This window comes from Lissotriton vulgaris, chromosome 9 (assembly GCF_964263255.1).
Source record: "Lissotriton vulgaris chromosome 9, aLisVul1.2, whole genome shotgun sequence".
Classification (NCBI taxonomy): Eukaryota; Metazoa; Chordata; class Amphibia; order Caudata; family Salamandridae; genus Lissotriton; species Lissotriton vulgaris.
The window spans coordinates 323,499,911-323,519,369 of NC_141697.1; the positions used below are offsets into that span (position 1 = coordinate 323,499,911).

At 47.0% G+C, this 19,459-nt stretch overlaps 1 protein-coding gene across 1 annotated transcript in view; it reads left to right on the forward strand.

The window, feature by feature from the left end:
• SPATA7 (spermatogenesis associated 7) overlaps positions 1-19,459 on the forward strand; it is a 509,081-nt gene that overhangs the window by 163,700 nt on the left and 325,922 nt on the right. Inside the window, exons 3-4 of the mRNA XM_086937621.1 lie at positions 3,003-3,077; positions 5,383-5,475. Coding sequence (XP_086793747.1) covers positions 3,003-3,077; positions 5,383-5,475 — 168 coding nt within the window. The remainder of the gene's footprint in view (positions 1-3,002; positions 3,078-5,382; positions 5,476-19,459) is intronic.

Consider the following 19,459-nt stretch of genomic DNA (forward strand, 5'->3'; position numbering starts at 1 on the left):
GAGAAGTGCGCCGTCTGGAAGGTCTTTTGTAGCCATGTACGGAGGAAGGCCGCTGTGTTGGTCTCTTCAAGTCCTTCCCTAAATCCCACAAAACGCAGGTTGTTGCAGCGTGCCCTGTTTTCTGCGTCATCCACCTTCCATTGGAGTTGTTTATGCGACGCCTGAAGGTCTGCCATGTCTTTCTTAAGCAAGGTGAGCGTATCCTCTGCTTCCCGCAGCCTGGTCTCTGCCGTGGTCACCCTCTCCGCCAAATTGCGGAAATCCTGCCGCAGCAGCGTAACTTCCGATCCCACTTCGCCAATCTTGACTTCAAGGGCAGCCCTAGACGCTTTTATGTTGTCTCGTGACGCCTGAATGGCGTCCATCAGGAGTGCCGTGTCCGAGCGCGGTCCGTGGGCCTCCGACTCTGTGGCAGGAGGGGCCGTCGCATAACTGTCTAGGGTACCCTGCTTCGGGGCCCGAGCGGCCACCTCCCTCTTTCCCATGGCGTGTCCACCTGTCTGTTGTTTGAGCCAAGTGTACCACCAATCACACCGAGGGTGACCCACCACCAGGTCCCCGCGCCCAGAGGGGCTGGTCTCAGCAGCGGAGCAGTGCGCACCCGTCCGGTCGATCTCCGCCAAAGCAAGGGGTCCTGTTCCTGTGCCCTTCTCGTTGGTGGGGGAGGGGAGAGGCTGGTGTGACTGGCCTCCCCTGATGGCTCAGCTGTCCCCCCGTAGCGGCCAATGCCTGAAGGCGGTGTCTGGAGAGGCTGCAGGTGTGTCCACGGTGTGCCCGTTGTCAGCAGCCGCCCCCCCCTATAATGCCAGGGTTCCGTGTGGGGGGGTGAGGGTGTGTACGTATCTGTGGCGGTCCGACGGTGTGCCCTCCGGCTCTTGGCCCACAATGGCAGTCACCTCGCAGTCTCACAGCCAACAGGGCCCTCCAGGATCAGGCCGCCCGGTATGGGGACCGCCCCGTGACGCTAGGGCGGGAGGGACGATGCACCGGGGCTCCCGCGGGCCTCCCAGCAGGACCTCACCTCTAGAGGCTGCGCCTCAGTAGTCCTTGTTGCTCCGGTCGTCCGGCTCCTGCAGAATGGTTCGGGGTGGGCGGGCGGGCCTCCGAGCTGTGCACCCCGCAGGCAGCGACGCCCCCGTCCGGGCTCTCCACTGCGCCTTGCCGCACCAGAGGCTGGCTTTCAGCAATGGCCGCCGCGTCGGCCCCGCCCGATGGAACGCGGGGCGGGAGATGGTGTTCTGGGGGGGGGGTGAGGGTCGGCAGCCAGCTCCAGGGTCCCGGCAGATCGCAGCGCCCCCTCTGTGATCCCGCCGGCGCCCTGATCTTGCCGGGCCGATCTCCGTACGCCGGGTCTCAGGGCGCCGCCATCTTGCGAGGCAGGCCGCGTTCACCACGGTCCAGGGCGGCGCGCCGTCTCCCTCTCTCCTCCGCTGCGGTCAAGTTGTAGGTAGTTCTCCCAGCCTCACGGGACCTATGGCATGTCCCGGATCGCCTCTTTAGGGTCTGTGGACGGGTTTTAAACGGCGGATTAAGAAGAGCTCGGCGGAGCTCACGAGAGGCGCAACCTATTCGGCCATGTTGCTGGCCACGACCCCCTGGCAAGGTCTATCTTGATCTCCTCCCACAATTCAGCTTTGAAGAGCTGTAGGCTGTCAAGAAGGAATGTTTTGGTTAGTGCCATGTCTTTGGATATGTCTGTTTGTGTTCAGGTATGGTAGCTGTATGCAGGATCTGCAGGTCTTTTAAACAGGACTAATGCAGTGGTAAAGTAGCTGACTCTCTTCTGATCATGCTCATTCGGAGACGTGAAACCCCCAACCTCCCCCGAGGCAGCAGATCAGTACTATTGCGTGAGCAGGATGAGCAAATACCCAGCAGTGGATAGCCAGTTGCTACAGCATGTGCCACCTGCTGTTCCATGCTGCATCCTTTTTCAAGGGCGGATATAAAAGAAATTGCAACAACGGTTCAAGCTCCCAAAGTGCTCCAGGAATCCTGAATAAGAGAGCAGCTTTAGGCTAAAGTCCTGGATGTGAGCATTTCTTGGCACCATGCACAGGCTTTCAAAGCCTCACAGTGCCTGCACACCTAAGATGTCCTCTGGGATCTCTGGCAATAGACTGCGACTCCTGAGCCAAAAAGTGCCAAGGGAGTGACCAGATCTATGCCCAAGATATTCAAATGGTCTTTGGATGATTAGGGTGATATGAGGCCTAAAGCCCCAGAGTGAGATCAGAGTCCCAAGTAGAGTTTCTCGTTAGTGACTGCGACTCACCTATGTGTCTAGAACAGGCCCAGTCAAAGCTAACATTGGAGCTCCTGCTTCTTGTTTTATGGGTCTGGGGAGGCCATCGTCTTCCCCATAATCCTCGTATGGTCCGATGCCTCGGCTCTCTGACTGAAAATGCTTCAGCTCAATGGAGCTGTCTAGGGAATGCGTTGTCAGGCTCTCTTCTTCTCTGCTCCACTTCCAGGACTCGGCTGCATCCCTCTCCTCGCTGATCAATTCGAGTCCAACAAAGCACAAGTTTCATACTGCAAATCTGAAAATGCTGTTGTTTAAGCAACACTCCCTCACCCTCCTCATTTCCTCATTCTGTCTCCTTCAGTATAAAAGCTTAACACATTTAGGATGGGCCTCCCAGGGAAGGCACATGATGATGGGAGCCCCTTTGCATCTTCTTGGGTCCCCTTAATAGCAACAACGGCCCTTATACATTTTTTGAGCTAATTCAATACCCACATTTCTCCATTTTCTTTGCTGTTTCAATTGTTGGATTGTTGTGCTGAATATGTTTTATTCATAGGCTCCGTGTGTCGACCAGCTTTTCAAGATACCTGTTAATAGGTCACATGGTGTTGGTCTTTTGTTTTTGACTGGGGTTAGATGATGCAGTTATTACAGTGTATTATATAAGTTTGAACTGTGTGTCTATTATACTAACATGCACTTTTTATCATTCCTAATGTATTTTATATATTTTGTCTGTTTTTTTGTCAAGTGAGCAAACACTCGTCCATTCCTAGATGTGGGTTGGCGAGCCCATTCAAGGGACATTTCAGTACCAAGAGCAATGGTAAGTTGGAACTTTTAATGGTGCTGATTTGATGTAACTTTGGATGCCAGTTTCAGGATTGTGTGGTAGTGAACCAGGTGTGTTGTGTTACTGGTCAGATCAGGTTATTTGCCAACACTCTGTTAAGATGTATTTTCCGTCTGCCAGTCTTTGACGATTTTGGTCTTCCTCTTTGCCCAACCTGTTTAATGAGGCTGCGGTCAAACCTATCTCCTTCAAGTTGCTAATGCAGCTAAACAGGCATTCCTATAGCCCTGGCTAGACTTCAAAAGAACTGCTGGGTTGCAGATGGGTTGCCACAGGGCGATTGGCTGAAATTCGTTACTATGCCTATTCTTTGTGACATCTGTAGTCTTATGTTGCCCCTGGGAATTCAGTTCAGAGTTCAGTATCTATTTTTATAAGCAACACAAAGTATACATGCTAATACGTTTTGCAGCAGTGCACGCGGCCCAACTATTTTATCTTCAAATTGCAAAGTTTATCTCTCCTTACTTTTAGGAAGGCTTCTGGGTCTATTTGCCCTCTTCTCAACAGGTCCTAATTTGTTGAGTACCTTAGAATGCTCTGCACCATCCATCAAGGCATTGAATTCCCAGACTCTCAGAATGTAACTTCAGTTGTGTTTTTTTGCTTGGCTTTAACCCTTTCGATGCTGATGACGAGCTCGTCATCACCCAAAGGTGTCGTGTGCTGATGACGAGCTGAGCTCGTCATGGTGCCACTAAAATGGCATTTTCCAGCACAGGGGGGGGAAACGCCCAGCAGCCATGTGGTTAAACATTTTAAATCGATATGGGTTACAGTTAATGTTTTCCTATAAGATTAGTGTTCGCAAAAGGATAACATTGCAGTGCGTGTTGGACATGATCACAAAGGCACCATCAAATGTTCCTCTTGGCCCTATGCTGGAGTGATCTGGCCTTCGACAGTTGCGAGCATACTGTGGAGATTGGGATGTTGGGGCTAGAACAGACCACTTTTTAGTTGCTGTGTTGTGCTACGGCTCTGTAGTACTGCAATTTTTAAAGAAACAAACATGCAGCAGTAATTGGATTTAATAGAAATTAATGCCTGTGAACCCATATCAAGCCTTGTAATGACCAAAAGCCTCTATTTACATACAGAAATGAGGACATTAATATGTCTGCCAGAAGCCTACTCAAAAGGTCTGTTAATCAAGAGTACAAAGTAGTCATTATTTCAAGATTGTCGTGCTCTATATTTTGAAAGTCCTGGAGTAACAACTTTGCTTTTCTATTTGCAGAACTGGCAATTCAATACTGTGTTCTTAATAGCTGGATAAAACCCTGTAGTATTTTCAACCGTTTTTGCTTGCAATATTTTTAGCCTCATCAATTGTTTGTTTACCATCAACCATATCCTTCATAAAAGCAACAAAGATATCCTCGGGTAAGCTATTGGGTCACCCAGAAAGAAGTACAAATAAGTCCTGCTGTGTGGAACACCAAAAACCGCTCAATAAGTGCTCCGGATTTTTGGTTGTTTTTCTGGAGTGATGTAGAAGATAATTTTTCTCTCAATTTCATGGCCTGTGCACACGACTGAATTAACCTACGACAGGTTATTTTTAGTTTTTTTTAACTGGGTGGTCGCCCTTGTCTCCCTTAGTAGCGTTAACTAACTTCAGAACGATCTTTACTATTTGTTTTTCTAGACAGGCACACCAGGCTTAATTTTGGAAATTTTGGAAATGGACCTTTAGTTTGATTGCTGGTAGCCAAACATTTATCCTCTTGGAGATGGATATTTTAATATTCTTAACTGCACTAGATATCTTAATCTTACCCTGTAGAGTTCAGTCTTCAATCGATCAAATCTGTGCCCATCTTCTCCCTTAAGTCTTTCTAGAAGCAAAGAGGGCTGACTTTCCATACATTTTCCAGACAACGCTAGAAGAGCTCCAGTTGATATTTTCAGATGGGTATCTGGGCAGCTGCTCATCAGTGTTAAAATCCATTGGCAAATTATTAAGGTTGCACAACTTGACAGCTCCTGCATAATATTAAAGTAATGAGACATCCATGTCCAATGAGGCTTGCCGAAAAAAGGTTAGTGCAATCCCCGTAAATTAGGAAACGTGTTTCCATAAGGGTAATTCTGGAACTTTGTGCAGAAACTGGAAACTTAGGAGAGGGAACTATAAAGGCATAAGTGTGCACATGCAATTAAATTAAACTGTTTTTTATTTGGTAATTGTAGAACTGTCTTGTGTGTAATTGTATGCTGGTTGTTTCATTCTCAACTTGAAGTTTGTTATAATGAAATGTGTTTGCTGTTCTAGCTTTTTGCACTGGTTCTTCTGGCCGCTTGACTGACCAATACCGGATCCGCGACCACATGGTGTCCCACTACCGTAAAATCCTTTCAGCCAAAGGTAATAATGTATGCACTGAAAGGAGCTCTGTACCCTCATGCTGTTTGAGCTATGTTTTTAGAGTGCGAAGTGCAAAGCCGTACCTATCCAGGGAGGTAACGGAGTCAAAATGCCCATATTGATCTCCTCGATTCTTTTTTGATCCCTTTGATAACGGTATTTGGGTGTGATGGCAGATAAAGTCATTCATTTTTATGTTAACGGTATCAGCTAGCCATTATATTAAGTTTGTAGGTTAATGATACAAATAAACGTACCTTTACCTCAGTGAAAGATTGTACACAGTGCAGTAAATAATTTTTGACCCAATTTCACTCCATACTCAATTTCAAAAGATAGAAAAAGGAATAATTCAACGTCATCGAGCACGCACAAGAGTGCATCAATTGAGAATGGGTTACATGTTCTAAAAATGTATATTTCATTTGTTCAACCTGTGTTTCAGAATGAAGTTTAGCCTCACACTAATAGTTGGTAGCAGATGATTATAATATTGGGGTATAGACCATGTTACCCGAATCCCATACTGCAGACTGCCTTCCTGTTCTCCATGATAAATCCATGTAGTATGTGATGACTGGCCCAACTCATTCCCCTTATTGAATATGAAGTGTGTTTAAGAGTGCAGGGTACATGTGAGGTGATGAAACTGTAGTGGAGTCTCATGTATGTAGCTCCTAAGGTTGTATTGTGCTCCTTAGGGTTTGGTGCGTAATTTTCCTCTACCCACATGCCCTCTTATGCTGCTCCTCTTATTCCCACTCTCTCTAGAATCAATTTTAAATCTGAATACAGCTGCCTATTTTGAGTTTTCATTTTAAACGAGGGTGTTGATTGGTTCACCTCAGTGGTTTGGTCTAACTTTTGATTTGATAGTTGAATTGGTCGAACTGCCACAGGGCGCGAAATAAACTTGTTACTTTAGCCGATCCAGTGTTCACCTTTTAATTGGAAGACATTCTGTGCGCCCTATTAAGGAACAAGAGAACCATGGACAGAACTCTTGGTTGTCTCTCTTTGAGGGGAAGAAATGTACCCCTTGAACTAAAGAGAAGATAGCTGATGGTGAGCCTCGCTAAAGAAGGAAGTAGACTGCCTTGAGAGCTTAAGAAGTTTGCACTGCTGGAGAGTGAGATCCAGTTGTGCCTATCCTGTAATGAGGCAGTCTGACCTGCTGCTTAACCTGATCTTAAGCAGCTGATGAATGCCAGTTGACGTGCTTTAGAAGTATGCTTTTGCAGACCAAAGAGTGACACCAGTGTAGCACCCGACGGTGGTGGCCTGCCACTCTTGAGATCCCCTGAACCTGGACTATTTTGCTCTCTTCAGCAAGTGGCTACCTTTGCAGGCCTCAGACTAGAATGTGTGACCTCCTTGCAGCACTTCGAGTGGTGGTGAAGTATCGCAATCAGGCCCAGCACCTGCCCTGAGCTGCTGACCTCGGTCCAACAAACCACTGTGATCATTGTGAGAAGTTGGCCTGATTTATGATGTTCACTAGTTCTAGTGATCACCTTGTATCAGTCCAAACAACCCTTATGGTGATTGGTTGTAAGTCAACCTTATAGACCAGCTATCCTAATGGTAGAATGGACAAAGCAGTCTTAGGCTAAACTCTTTTGGCATGTGAAGCCAGCTGTTTTACCACATATAACCCCTTGAATACCAGATGAAAGGACACCACAGAGGTTGTTATGAAAATAAACAATATATTTATTAATAACAAACACCTCTGAACTCTTTATGAGATCAGAGGGCTAAGCACATGACAAGACTCCTAGGAAAAATATGTTTAAGTTGCACGAATTACAATGGTGCCCTAGGGGCACGTCAAACCATATACTAAGTAAGTGGGTTGAGAAAGTCGATCGAAGGAATGGAGCTGTCCTTGATGCCCATTGGGCTGAGTTCTGCGCGTTATAAATTTATTTTCATTTCATTTCTGTAGGATCGCTGGGACTACTCTATCCTAACTTTAGGTAAGTAATAGGAGGCCCACGGAATGCGTGTGCAGAGTATGAACTCACACGCGAGATGCGTAACAAAGTCAATGGACAGAACAGTTTACGAAAAAGGTAAGTACGGACAGTTCTGACTAGTTAGGACTAAAACGACTGTGAAACTGGACACTAGGAGAGTCAATCTACCATTGAGCACCGAAATGCTCTTGTTACCTCACCCACGGGCTGCGGGTGCATAGGTGTGAAAGTGCGTTGGGTTTCTGCGTTGAAGTCCATGGAGCCTTGAAGAAAAGATGCTGCAGGTGACCAGGAGGAAGCTGTCCGGATGGATCCAAGGGTGGATCAAGGAAGATGGATACCTGAAAGCAGAGGGGACAATGTTCACAGTCACTAGCCAGTGACTGGAGTGGAACCAGAAAGGAACCAGATGCTGTTGTCGCGATCAGGTGAAGAGTGGACGCTTGACTCTGCAGCCACGTGGACCAGGAGGTGTCTTCGACGGCCAGGATGGAGGCACGAGCTGTCCCACGCAGGCTCCGCTGTCGGCGGTGTTGGTTCTGGATTCGGCTTCAACAGACCTTGGCAAAGGCAATCCACGCGGTGAGTGGAAAAGGCGTCTGGTGCAGACCAGGAGGGTCCGGGGTGCTTCTCCTTTGCAGGGAAACAAGAGCCAGTCTGGAGCAACCAGACCAGCGGTGTGGATTTCAAGGATTGTCGTCTGGGATGCCACTAGCCAGCCGGCAAGTGACCAGACAACGCGTCGAGCAGCAATCAAGCAAAAGGGCCACACGTAGATCTCGTGGATGCTGGAGGGCTGATCCTCTGTGCAGGAGCTTCTCAATCCCCAAAGCACTTCGTCGAGGATACCTCCGAAGTCGTGCTGGAAGCGAAGTGCAGTTTCTTCAAGATGGCCGGTCCCACGTATCTCGTCGCACCCACGGATCTCAGCTGTGCTGCAGATGTAGGTAGAGGTCGGAGAGGTCTGGAAGTCCAGGTCTCGTCGGGCTCTGAAGTCTGGATCCACTGGGGAAGACGACAAAGTAAACCGCTGGAACGCTTCATGGTGCCTGCTTGTGCAGGGTGGTCACTCCTTGGCCACAAGGGAGATTTCTTCAGTCTTCTGTGGAGCAGAACGTCGAAGTCCAGAGTTTCTTCTTGTAGATTCAATTCAGGATAATCTAATTTGGAATGGGACCAGCTCCTACCTTTATTCTCCTAAAGGGGGCTGTACTATCACTAGGTCCCTCCTATGGGTGGGACCAGGAAGGGGGGTGGTTACACCCCCTATCCTTTGTCCGGTTTCGCGCCAGAGCTGGGGCTGGAGTGCCCCAGCAACTGGTTTGAGCCGGTGTATGCACAGGGCACCTTGTGTGCCCCAGGCATGTCTCATTCCTTTCAGGCCTGTCCTACCCAATACACAAAATCCTGTCTGGGGTGGTGCTAGCACCTCCCAAGGCAGGAAACCCTTTGTCCTGGCCTCCCTCGCTGGAAGGACTCCCAGCAGCAGGAGGTCAGACTCGTGTCTGTGGTGGCAGCAACCATTTTGTGATGCTGAGGCTCGAGTTAACTTTAACCGGGGTTCACAGTTACATACATGTCGTGTCCCTCTAAAAGGGTGGAATGCTACCCCCGTTGCCAGAATTGGTGAGGGGGTAGTATTCCAATTCGTATGACACCTTACTCGACATGTTTTGATAATGCTATGCCAAAGTTAGCAATAACCGCAAGGATTATAATGCACTTAAGAGTACATGGTATAGCGTTATCATGGAAACAGCTAAAGGACTTGGTTCCGAAAGCTGCAGACAGGCTCAGCTCATGCTAGAGCACCAGCTCACATAATTCCAAGCACTCTGCCTCCAGGATTGTTAAGGCCTGCCATAGGAGTGACTTATAGGAATATATGTGTCCATTTTAGGGTTAGATATAGGTATACTATATCTAAAGCAAAGGGTGATTATGAGGTACCGGGTTTTTATGGACCCGGCGGTGCCAGGGGAACACCCAAAGACCTCTTGAGTTCTTCCTGTTTTGGACCACAGAAACACAGAGTCTTCTAGGTGATGTCAAGGATCGAGTTTATTGGCTGCAACCAGTAACAGGTATCCTAGAAGTACAACATCATGAAGCGCATGTATGTTCTCAGGAGACTGCTCGTTTTTACAGAACCAGCCTTCTCTTTTTATACACAAAATTACACTTCAGGCAAGAATTCTTTGTTTTTACAGTTGGTCATATAAATATTTTCACTACAAAGAGAAAGCAGAGTCATGATGGCAAGCCCATACTTTAGTTTGTCCAGTTCGTGATAGATTACCCAGCAAGGCCCAGAACTTCCATCAGATATCGATGAACCCCCAATAAAATCGGGCACCTCCTCCTTGTAAAACTAGCCATAAAGAAGAAACAGGGACAGGTGTGTGCGAGATTAAGCGTAGCTTGTATGCGATGAACGGTTTATGACATGTTGTGCTTTGATGCTAATCTCGCTCGGCCATTGGGATGGGGACTGCCCAAACAGGTTTGACTTGAGGCAGTGGAGTCAGCTCGCCAAGGTCACAGAGGAGTCCGCAAAGGTGTACGTGTCCTTTCAGATCGAATTCGGCCTTGGTCAATTGACTATGTAAGGGCAATCACAAAATGGATGCCGCTCACAAAATGGAACCCGAGGGTTCAAGACAGAAACTACGATTTAAGGGTGATTGCGTCACTCAATCATGACGCAAATGCATAGGTATAATATCTTAGTCATTACCGGTCTGCCGATACCAAAATCGTCATGGTATGATGATATTTTTGACACAAGTGTAGAGCTTCGGTATCCCACAACAGGGTCCAGAATTCTCAGTACCACAGACCCTCCTTTTGCCCTTATATAGGCAATAACCTATACTCATGCTAATCTGAGTCCAGGTCTGTGTACATAAAGTCATTGAGATGCTGCTGTAGCATCATCCTGTTGCTTAGTTCATCTCTTGATACAGGCTTCCTTACTCATGATGTAGCACAGAGGCCACATATTGCAGGAGCACACTCTGCACACAGGCAGAACATGAACAGAATGGCTAAGACCATTCCAATGACTATCAGAACCTTCCAACCCCAGGCAGATATCAGTTCCCAGAACCACCCCAGCAAGGACCAGTCTCCTTTGTCCACATGAATGGACTCAGAGATCGTATGCAGTTTGGAGATGGCCTGGCATACTGTCGGAGCGTTATCTGGGATAAAAATGCAGCAACTGGATTGGATCACTTTACATACCCCACCACGGTCTGCAAGTATGACATCTAGGGCAACCCTGTTCTGAAGAGTCATAAGGTGGTCCGACTGGAGCTCCGCAGTTAAGTTACTAAGGGCACCAGCCGTTTCAATCACGGCGGATTCAACTACCCTCGTCAATTGGCGAATGTTCCTGCTGTTTACCATAGGCCCCCAAAATGGCAGAAAACCTTTTGCGAAATCTCCAAACTCCTGATCCGCAGTGTCGTCTTTACTCACAAAACCCCTAACTGTCCTTGTCCGATGGTAATCTGCCTCGGCCGTGTAGGTGGGTGGCAACAGAAACGAGATAAAACATGTGCCCGAAAAGTCAGGGGGCAACCATGTGTATGCTCTATCATGGCAGACGAAGTAGGTACCCTTAGCTGCTAAGAATGAAGGAGATGTCTGAGACGAGAAGACATAAGTTTCGGTACAGACACTCTTCCCTAGCTGAGCTCTGGGGTTTTTGCCATTTCCCTACAGACATAGGTGACCCTGTTGGGGTACTATCCAAATTGGGGAGGATTTCTTTGCTTGCTGGCTCTCACTCAAGGAAATTCCGTATTTAGTTATATTCCATCTACTGTATGCCTTAAATTCATCTTTGGGGATCGTTCTATACGTGTCGATATCTCTGCTCATATTTCTGATTCCTGCCACTAGTGCCTTGTTGCTCGAATTGCTTCCTGTGGGACGTGGGGGATATGGTTCTATGGCAAATAGGAACATTGTTTGGAAAGCCCACAGAGAACCATAGTAGCTAAATGGCAGGACAAAATATGGGATACCCTTATCTGTTGTGTGTGGCATGAGTCCACATACCCAACAATTTGTTGTGTTCATTACAACCTGGTGCTGGTGTAGGAGCTGAACGAATGAGTTATTTATAAATTCTAGTCTTCTTGCAGACTCGTGTTCAGGCAGAGGGTGAAAAGAGTGCGGGGAAACAGTAGGAGGAGGTGTGGGCTGTATAGTGTGTGCAAATGAAACTTGAAAGGTGAATAAAGCATAGCCCACCAAAAACATCATTATACTACACAACATGAAAATGCATATTATTAAAAATCTTGTTTTTGCCATCACAGTGCATATTCTCGTTTCAATGTTCGTTGATCTGGCAGGTCTCTCCATCTTGGGAAACTCCATCCTCTAAGCTGCTGCCCGCGGTGGGAGATTGATTCTGCTAAGGAGTACTTCTGTTAGTTTAGGGCAACTCCCTTAGACCAACCAGAACTGTCGACCTAACCGTCTCCAGCTGCACTCCAAAGACTGTGGCAACCGCGACCCTAGCAGCAGAACCGGATGGCAGTTCGAAAATCAAAAATGAGCAAGTTTCCTGGATGAGAGAGCTGCACAATCAAAAAGAAAAATATTTATTTGTCCATAGTCATAGGTCTTGGCCTCAAGTTATAACGGTTTCGACCAGGTGCTGTGTGGTCTAGAAACAGGAGTTCAGGCTCAGTAGTGTCCAACTGCATTGACGGTGGCACAGATCCTTGCAGAATGTTATCGCTTTCCTTTTCTGAAGTAGTTCCTTTCAAACGTGCATCACTGAAGGGTAAGAAGCGGGGCACAGTCTCAGCCTCAGAGTCAGCAATTCCCTCCTGGACCCATCGGTCATAAGGCAGAGGTAACGGGACCCTCTTGCAATGGGTCCCGTGGATCCAGTTTTTCTTTCCTTCCACTCGAACTGACGATCTTGTGGATAGGAGAACTAGGTGAGGGCCGGTCCAGCGGGGCTGGTCATTCTTCGTTCGCTAGAAGTTTTTCACGAGGACATAGGTTCCAGGATCGATAGGGTGTCCGGGAGCTTCAGAGGCCTGAGGTAGACTGTCGTGGACCTGTTGGTGTATAACACGCAATTTAGCCGTCAATTCATACAGATAGTCAAGCAGTACAGGATGCTCTATTTCACTGAACCTAGTGGGCCTTGGCACTCCCCATATGTTGGCCGGGCGGCCGAACACAATTTCATGTGGACTAAGTCCCACTCTAGAGTGAACAGTCATTCTTGTGGATAGGAGCGCCAAGGGCAGAGCGTCAGGCCATTTAAGATCTGTGCTTGCTTGGATCTTGGCAAGTTTCAATTTTAGAGTGCCGTTATAGCACTCTACTAATCCAGCTGATTGGGGGTGATTTGCAGCGTGGAACTTCTGATGTATGCCTAGCCCTTCACACACTCTCTTCATCACTCGTCCCACGAATTCACTCCCATTATCACTCCAGATCATTCGAGGCATTCCAAACCTAGGGAAGAACTCTTTGACAAGGGCTTTAGCTGTGGATAAGGCAGTGTTGTCCTTCAGGGGGTATGCTTCGACCCATTTGGAAAAGGCGCAAACAACAACGAGTACGTATTTCAAATTGTTGCACCTTTCCATGTGGATGAAATCTAGCTGCAAAACCTCAAACGGATACGTTGGAGGCGCAAAATGACCAGCTGGAGTTGGGGTTCCCTTACCAGGATTGTACTTCAGACACACCATACAATTCTTGACCACATTCTATGCACACTTAGGGATTCCACTATTCTGCCATACTGGAGCCAACAACTTACAGATCCCTTTTTATACTGTGAGCAATTCCATGAGCCATTGTCAGCACTGCAAGCACATACGCATCGGGTAACAGCCATCTCTGATGCTCTGACAATTCAATCCAACAACCATTCGCATCCAATTTACCCTTGCTTTCTCTCCATTCATTCACCTCTTTCTCTGTGGCTTCGGATTGGATGAACTTCACACTCTCAGTCGTGTCTTCACACATACCCACATCACAAATCCATCTTGCAGGGCCTGCAACATACATTCGACTCATTACATTCCTTGCAGTTTCTTTCGCAAATTCATCCACAAATGCATTCCCACGACCAACATCATCCGTAACCTTTTTGTGTGCACTACATTTCACAATCGCAACTTGTAGTGGCAAGGTCAGTGACTCAAGAAGCTCATTTACTAGCTGACCATGTTGAATCTTGGTACCATGCGACGTCAGGAACCCACGTTCTCTCCACAATCGTCAAACTGTGAGCCACGCCAAAGGCGTATTGACTGTCCGTGTACACATTCACTCATTTTCCTTTTGCCAACACACACGCTCTTGTAAGTGCAATCAGCTCTGCTGCTTGCGCAGAATTGTGTGGGATACGTGCAGCTTCAACAATCGTATGCAAAGTTGTCACAGCATATGCTGCAGTCGTGTCACCATTCGGCAACTTGAAACACGAACCATCAACCCATAAGGTATCATTACATTCAGGAAGAGGAGTGTCTTGTAAATCTACTCTCCCTTTTGTCTCTTCTTCTGTTCCAAAACAGCAGTCATGTTGTTCAACCTCATCTGTCCCTACTGGAATGGGCAATTACGTGGCTGGGTTGAGTGTGTCACACCTCTTTATGTGTATGTGACTCGCTAGCAGTGTCAGCTCATAACTTGACAAGCGAGCACTAGTTAAGTGCTGTGTCCTTGTTCTGTTTAGCAAAATGTCTACTGCATGTGGGACCATGACTATTAGGGTATTATTCATTACTAACCCAGCAGATTGTCGAATACAGACAGCTGCTGCAACAGTGGCCCTCAAGCAACTTGGCAATGCCTTAGCTACCGGATCTAGAGTTGCTGAAAAGTACGCGCATGGACGCTGTTTGCCCCCGAAAGACTGTGTCAGGACTGATAATGTGCAACCTTCCTTCTCATGGACATACAACGTGAAAGGCTTACTGTAGTCGGGGGTACCCAACACAGGAGCCGAACACAATGCATCACGCAATTCGTAAAAAAAATTCTGACACTCTTCAGACCACGGAATGGGTTTGGGTGTATCCTTGCAAGTTAATGCCACCAAAGGTTTGGCCAACAAGGAGAAATTCGGTATCCATTGTCTGTAATATGATGTAATGCCCAAGAAAGCACGCACTTCTCTCTGTGTCCTTGGGACACTCAATTTTGCAATCGCCTGAATTCTTTCTGGGGTCAACTTATACGTGGCAACCTAACATTGGCTTTCAATGTTATAACATATGGCGCTATTTCCAAGAGACCCACATCATTGGATCCAGTAGCCCAAAGTATATCTGGAAGAGAAGACAATTCCGTTGGAATCTTTTCCCTTGACAAATACATCGGAGAAACCACTTTCTTACCCAGGGTAAGTTGTACTCCCGAAGGAGAACAGTACAAAGTCGCATATTATCTCTTTAACAGATCCAATCCCAACCAGTTTTCACCACAACATGTTGTAAGAAGGAGGGGTGCTTCTAATTCACATGGTCCAACAGAAAGGGACATAGGACTCGAAATCAGGTTCCTAACCGGGGGGCCAGAAAAACCTACTGAAACTTTCATTTCGCCAGACAAAGGTGCGCCAGGAAGTTTTGAGTGCATAATAGAACTCTTTGTAGCACCGGTATCCAACAGAAAAGGCTCTGACACACCTGATGTAATCACCTCAACATAAGGTCCATTCTGATCTACTGGAACTGAAACAACTCCCTCTCTTTGTCCATGGCTGTCCTAGCAATCTTTACCCTCATTCTCGTTCTCTGCATAGTAGTCATCAGCATAGTACTGAGCTGTCCTAGAAGACGCATTATTCTGTTGGTCAAAGCTGTTCATAGAATTCTGAGACGGAAAGGGACAAGCATTCTGGGGGAAAATTCCACGCCCCTTACCTCTAGGAGCTTGTTGAACACCTCGACCTCTCGCACCAGAAACACCATTCATGCGCTGTAACAAAACCGGACAATTAATCTTGAAATGACCCTGTTCTTTGCAGTACGCACACTGATTCGGACCATACGGTAAACGCTGTTGAGAAGACTTGTTTCTTTGCGAGTTTCTCGAATACTGCTGGGGTTGCTGATAATCATGCTGACTAGCAGTGCGAGGTGGATAAGCTTGCTGCAGAAGGACTTTAGTTTTCAATTCTTTAGTCTTTTTGTCTGCCTTCTCTAGCTCGTCTTTGCGTTTATTCTCATAGTACTGGGCTGTGGCTAAAATCTGCGGTGACGTGGAAACAGCCCAAGCACTCTCAGAATCCTTCAACTTATTACATAGTTCAGGAAGCAAATTATGTACGAATTTGTCAACAAACAATCTTTGGCCACCCTCAGTAGCCATATCCTGACCACTATGAACGACGAACGTCTCTTCAAACCGCGTGTAAAAGTCAGACACATTCTCATCTTTCTTCTGCTTGCATGCAGACAACTTGTCCCAATTCACACGCAATTCGGGCATTAAAGTCTTCATATACGTGATAATTCTACCAGGAAGTTCTGCTACTAAAGGCTTGGGCTTAGAGCCAACAACTTGTCTAGCATCAGCAGCAGCAATATTAACCCATGTATCACCTAACTCTTGGTCATGATCTGCATGACGAATCTTTCCCCATAAAGGCTGTGGAACAACATTTCCAAACAACATGTCTATATCAGCTAGATTCATGATACAGGAGCTGGCAGTCTGTGATAACTCCTTATAATACCCTGCAGGATTTTTACGGGGATCAGGCAATGTCTGCTTTAGAGCCAAAACCTCAGATCTTTTCCAAGGAACATGTACCCATATGCGCTGGAAATGCGGTGGAATGGCTGGATTCGCATTTGCATCACCTTCCTTCGAAACTTGGGGAACCTCTCTCATGGGATACTGTCGCGCCTTTTTCCTACCTGGCATGTCATGCTCAGATAGTGAACGAGAATTGCTTCCCTTACTCCTATAAGACAACAACATCTCAATTGCTTGTTCAACACCGGCACCCACAATCATGCCTTCTGCGAACTTGAATCGCACACGGAATAACTCAGGCATGTCGTACTCTGGATCATTTCCCTCCAAATCTTCACAGAGGAATATACACATTTGTTCAAAAACATATCTCTGCGTAGATGCTTCCCACTGACGGAAGACTTCCATGACGGACTGAACGTCATTCTTTACAGTATCAGTAACCCATTTACGCGCTAACTCATTTAGTACTTCTCTCTCTTGATAGTCAGGCAGTCGACTCCGCAACTGTCTACGTTCTGGGTTTGGGGTCGTATTAGGCGACCCAAAGAAAGGTGAGAAAAGACCAGTGACAGTGTTTGCTACTCTCTGTCGAACAGAAGGAGAAACTGACGGAACGGCAGAAACGCCAGAAAAGACAGGCTGACGTAAAGCAGAAGTGGAGGCAGTAGCAGAGGGAGTATTAGAATAAGCAGTTGGAGCAGTAGGCAAAGTCGTAGAAAAAGCAGATGAAGTATGTCGCAAAGGCGGCGGCCCTTGAGAGGGCTGCGCCGGAGGAGTAGAAACCAGCTGAAGAGGAGCTGGTGATTGTATTAGAACCTGTTGTCCAACAATAGGGGGTTGTACAACCAAAGGTTGTTGCGGTGCTGTAGCACTTTGTGCATATGGAGGTGGAGAACTCAGTAGATGAGACATTAAAGGATCCTTCTCAGGTGTCTCTTTTGATCCTTGTCCTTTACGTGGCAACACTGGGTAGCATTTGTCTACCGCTAACTTCCTACTTCTAAGCGTTTGTTCACTCTCTTGCTCTTCCTCGTTATCTCTAAACGCAATGGCAGCTTGTACCATTGACATACCTCGTTTATTTTTCTTTGCTAATTTCATTTCTTTCTGTTTGGCTTCTTTGCGCCGTAGGCGAAAGGAGTCAAACATCGTCGGCCGGGCTTTCTTCTTGAAAAGTTTAACCTCTAGATTATCTAAAATCTCTGTGTCAAAGCTACCATATTGGGGCCATTTTAAAACACCATCGTTTCTGGTGTATCGGATCCATACTTCATTATATGTGATAGGGCCTACGCCATGCTTCACATAGAGCTCATACGTTGGAGTTCCAATCGGAGGAACCGGACACGAGTCCTCCAATCGAGAGTCCCTATTACCACCAAGACAAAACAAATTTCCAAGTCTGCTAAAACCAGGCATCTTCGCTCTCTAGTCTAGCTTCAAACTTCAAAGGATTATCGAATACGATAGTCTCGTGAATACACGAGTCCTTCGGTTTTGGCACTTGCAAGTTCCAAACAAAGCGTATCTCAAAGGATACCAAACTAAGAACCAAACTAAGGACTGGGAGACGCTCCACTTATACTTAACTGAAGTATCGATGATCGATGATGTCACCAGAAGACTCGTCTATCGTTTCGCTCTACCAAGCATCAATGGGTCCAAAACAGGGCGATAGTCAGGGCAGCAGTCCTTCGTAGCCGTCGGGACGCGGGGAACCTCGCAGCAAAGACCTTCGGAACCACGTCGACATACAGGGGTCGCTGAAGTGGCTGGCCGTCCTCTGGAGTTTTCACACGAAGCTCCTCACGAACATCTGGCTTGGACCGACACCGCTTGATACCGCCCCGAGTTGGGCGCCAACTGAGGTACCGGGTTTTTATGGACCCGGCGGTGCCAGGGGAACACCCAAAGACCTCTTGAGTTCTTCCTGTTTTGGACCACAGAAACACAGTCTTCTAGGTGATGTCAAGGATCGAGTTTATTGGCTTCAACCAGTAACAGGTATCCTAGAAGTACAACAGCATGAAGCGCATGTATGTTCTCGGGAGACTGCTCGTTTTTACAGAACCAGCCTTCTCTTTTTATACACAATATTACACTTCAGGCAAGAATTCTTTGTTTTTACAGTTGGTCATATAAATATTTTCACTACAAAGAGAAAGCAGAGTCATGATGGCAAGCCCATACTTTAGTTTGTCCAGTTCGTGATAGATTACCCAGCAAGGCCCAGAACTTCCATCAGATATCGATGAACCCCCAATAAAATCGGGCACCTCCTCCTTGTAAAACTAGCCATAAAGAAGAAACAGGGATAGGTGTGTGCGAGATTAAGCGTAGCTTGTATGCGATGAACGGTTTATGACATGTTGTGCTTTGATGCTAATCTCGCTCGGCCATTGGGATGGGGACTGCCCGAACAGGTTTGACTTGAGGCAGTGGAGTCAGCTCGCCCAGGTCACAGAGGAGTCAGCAAAGGTGTACGTGTCCTTTCAGATCGAATTCGGCCTTGGTCAATTGACTATGTAAAGGCAATCACAAAATGGATGCCGCTCACAAAATGGAACCTGAGGGTTCAAGACAGAAACTACGATTTAAGGGTGATTGCGTCACTCAATCATGACGCAAATGCATAGGTATAATATCTTAGTCATTACCGGTCTGCCGATACCAAAATCGTCATGGTATGATGATATTTTTGACACAAGTGTAGAGCTTTGGTATCCCACAATAACAGGGTCCAGAATTCTCAGTACCACAATTACACCACCTTGCCCCAGCTGATTGATCAGCCAGTTGTGTCAGATTTGGATGGCCAGCCAGGGGTGGCATAATACATGCTGCAGCCCCTGGTGGGCCTTGGGTGCACTTATGCCCTGGGTACCTATGGTACACTGTACAAGGACTTACAAGAGTGACCCAATACCAATTAGATATGTACCTTAAGGTACATGGAGTCCATTTTAACAGAGAGAGCAGGAAGCCTGGGGTCCTGGATAGCAGGATCCCAGGCCAACTATGTCGAAAACCAGCAAAACACTAGGCAAAAAGTTGGGGGCAACCATAGTCAGATATCCACCTTCCTACAATCATCACAAGCAGCCAGAAAATAAGTTGTGTTCCACTAGCACCCCAGCCATTTTCCCCGAGTCCAGCGCAGTATCATGAGACAGAACGACCATCCAGCGCCATTATGAAAGTCTTATCTATTTTTTTCAAAACAACACTGCTTAAACATTATA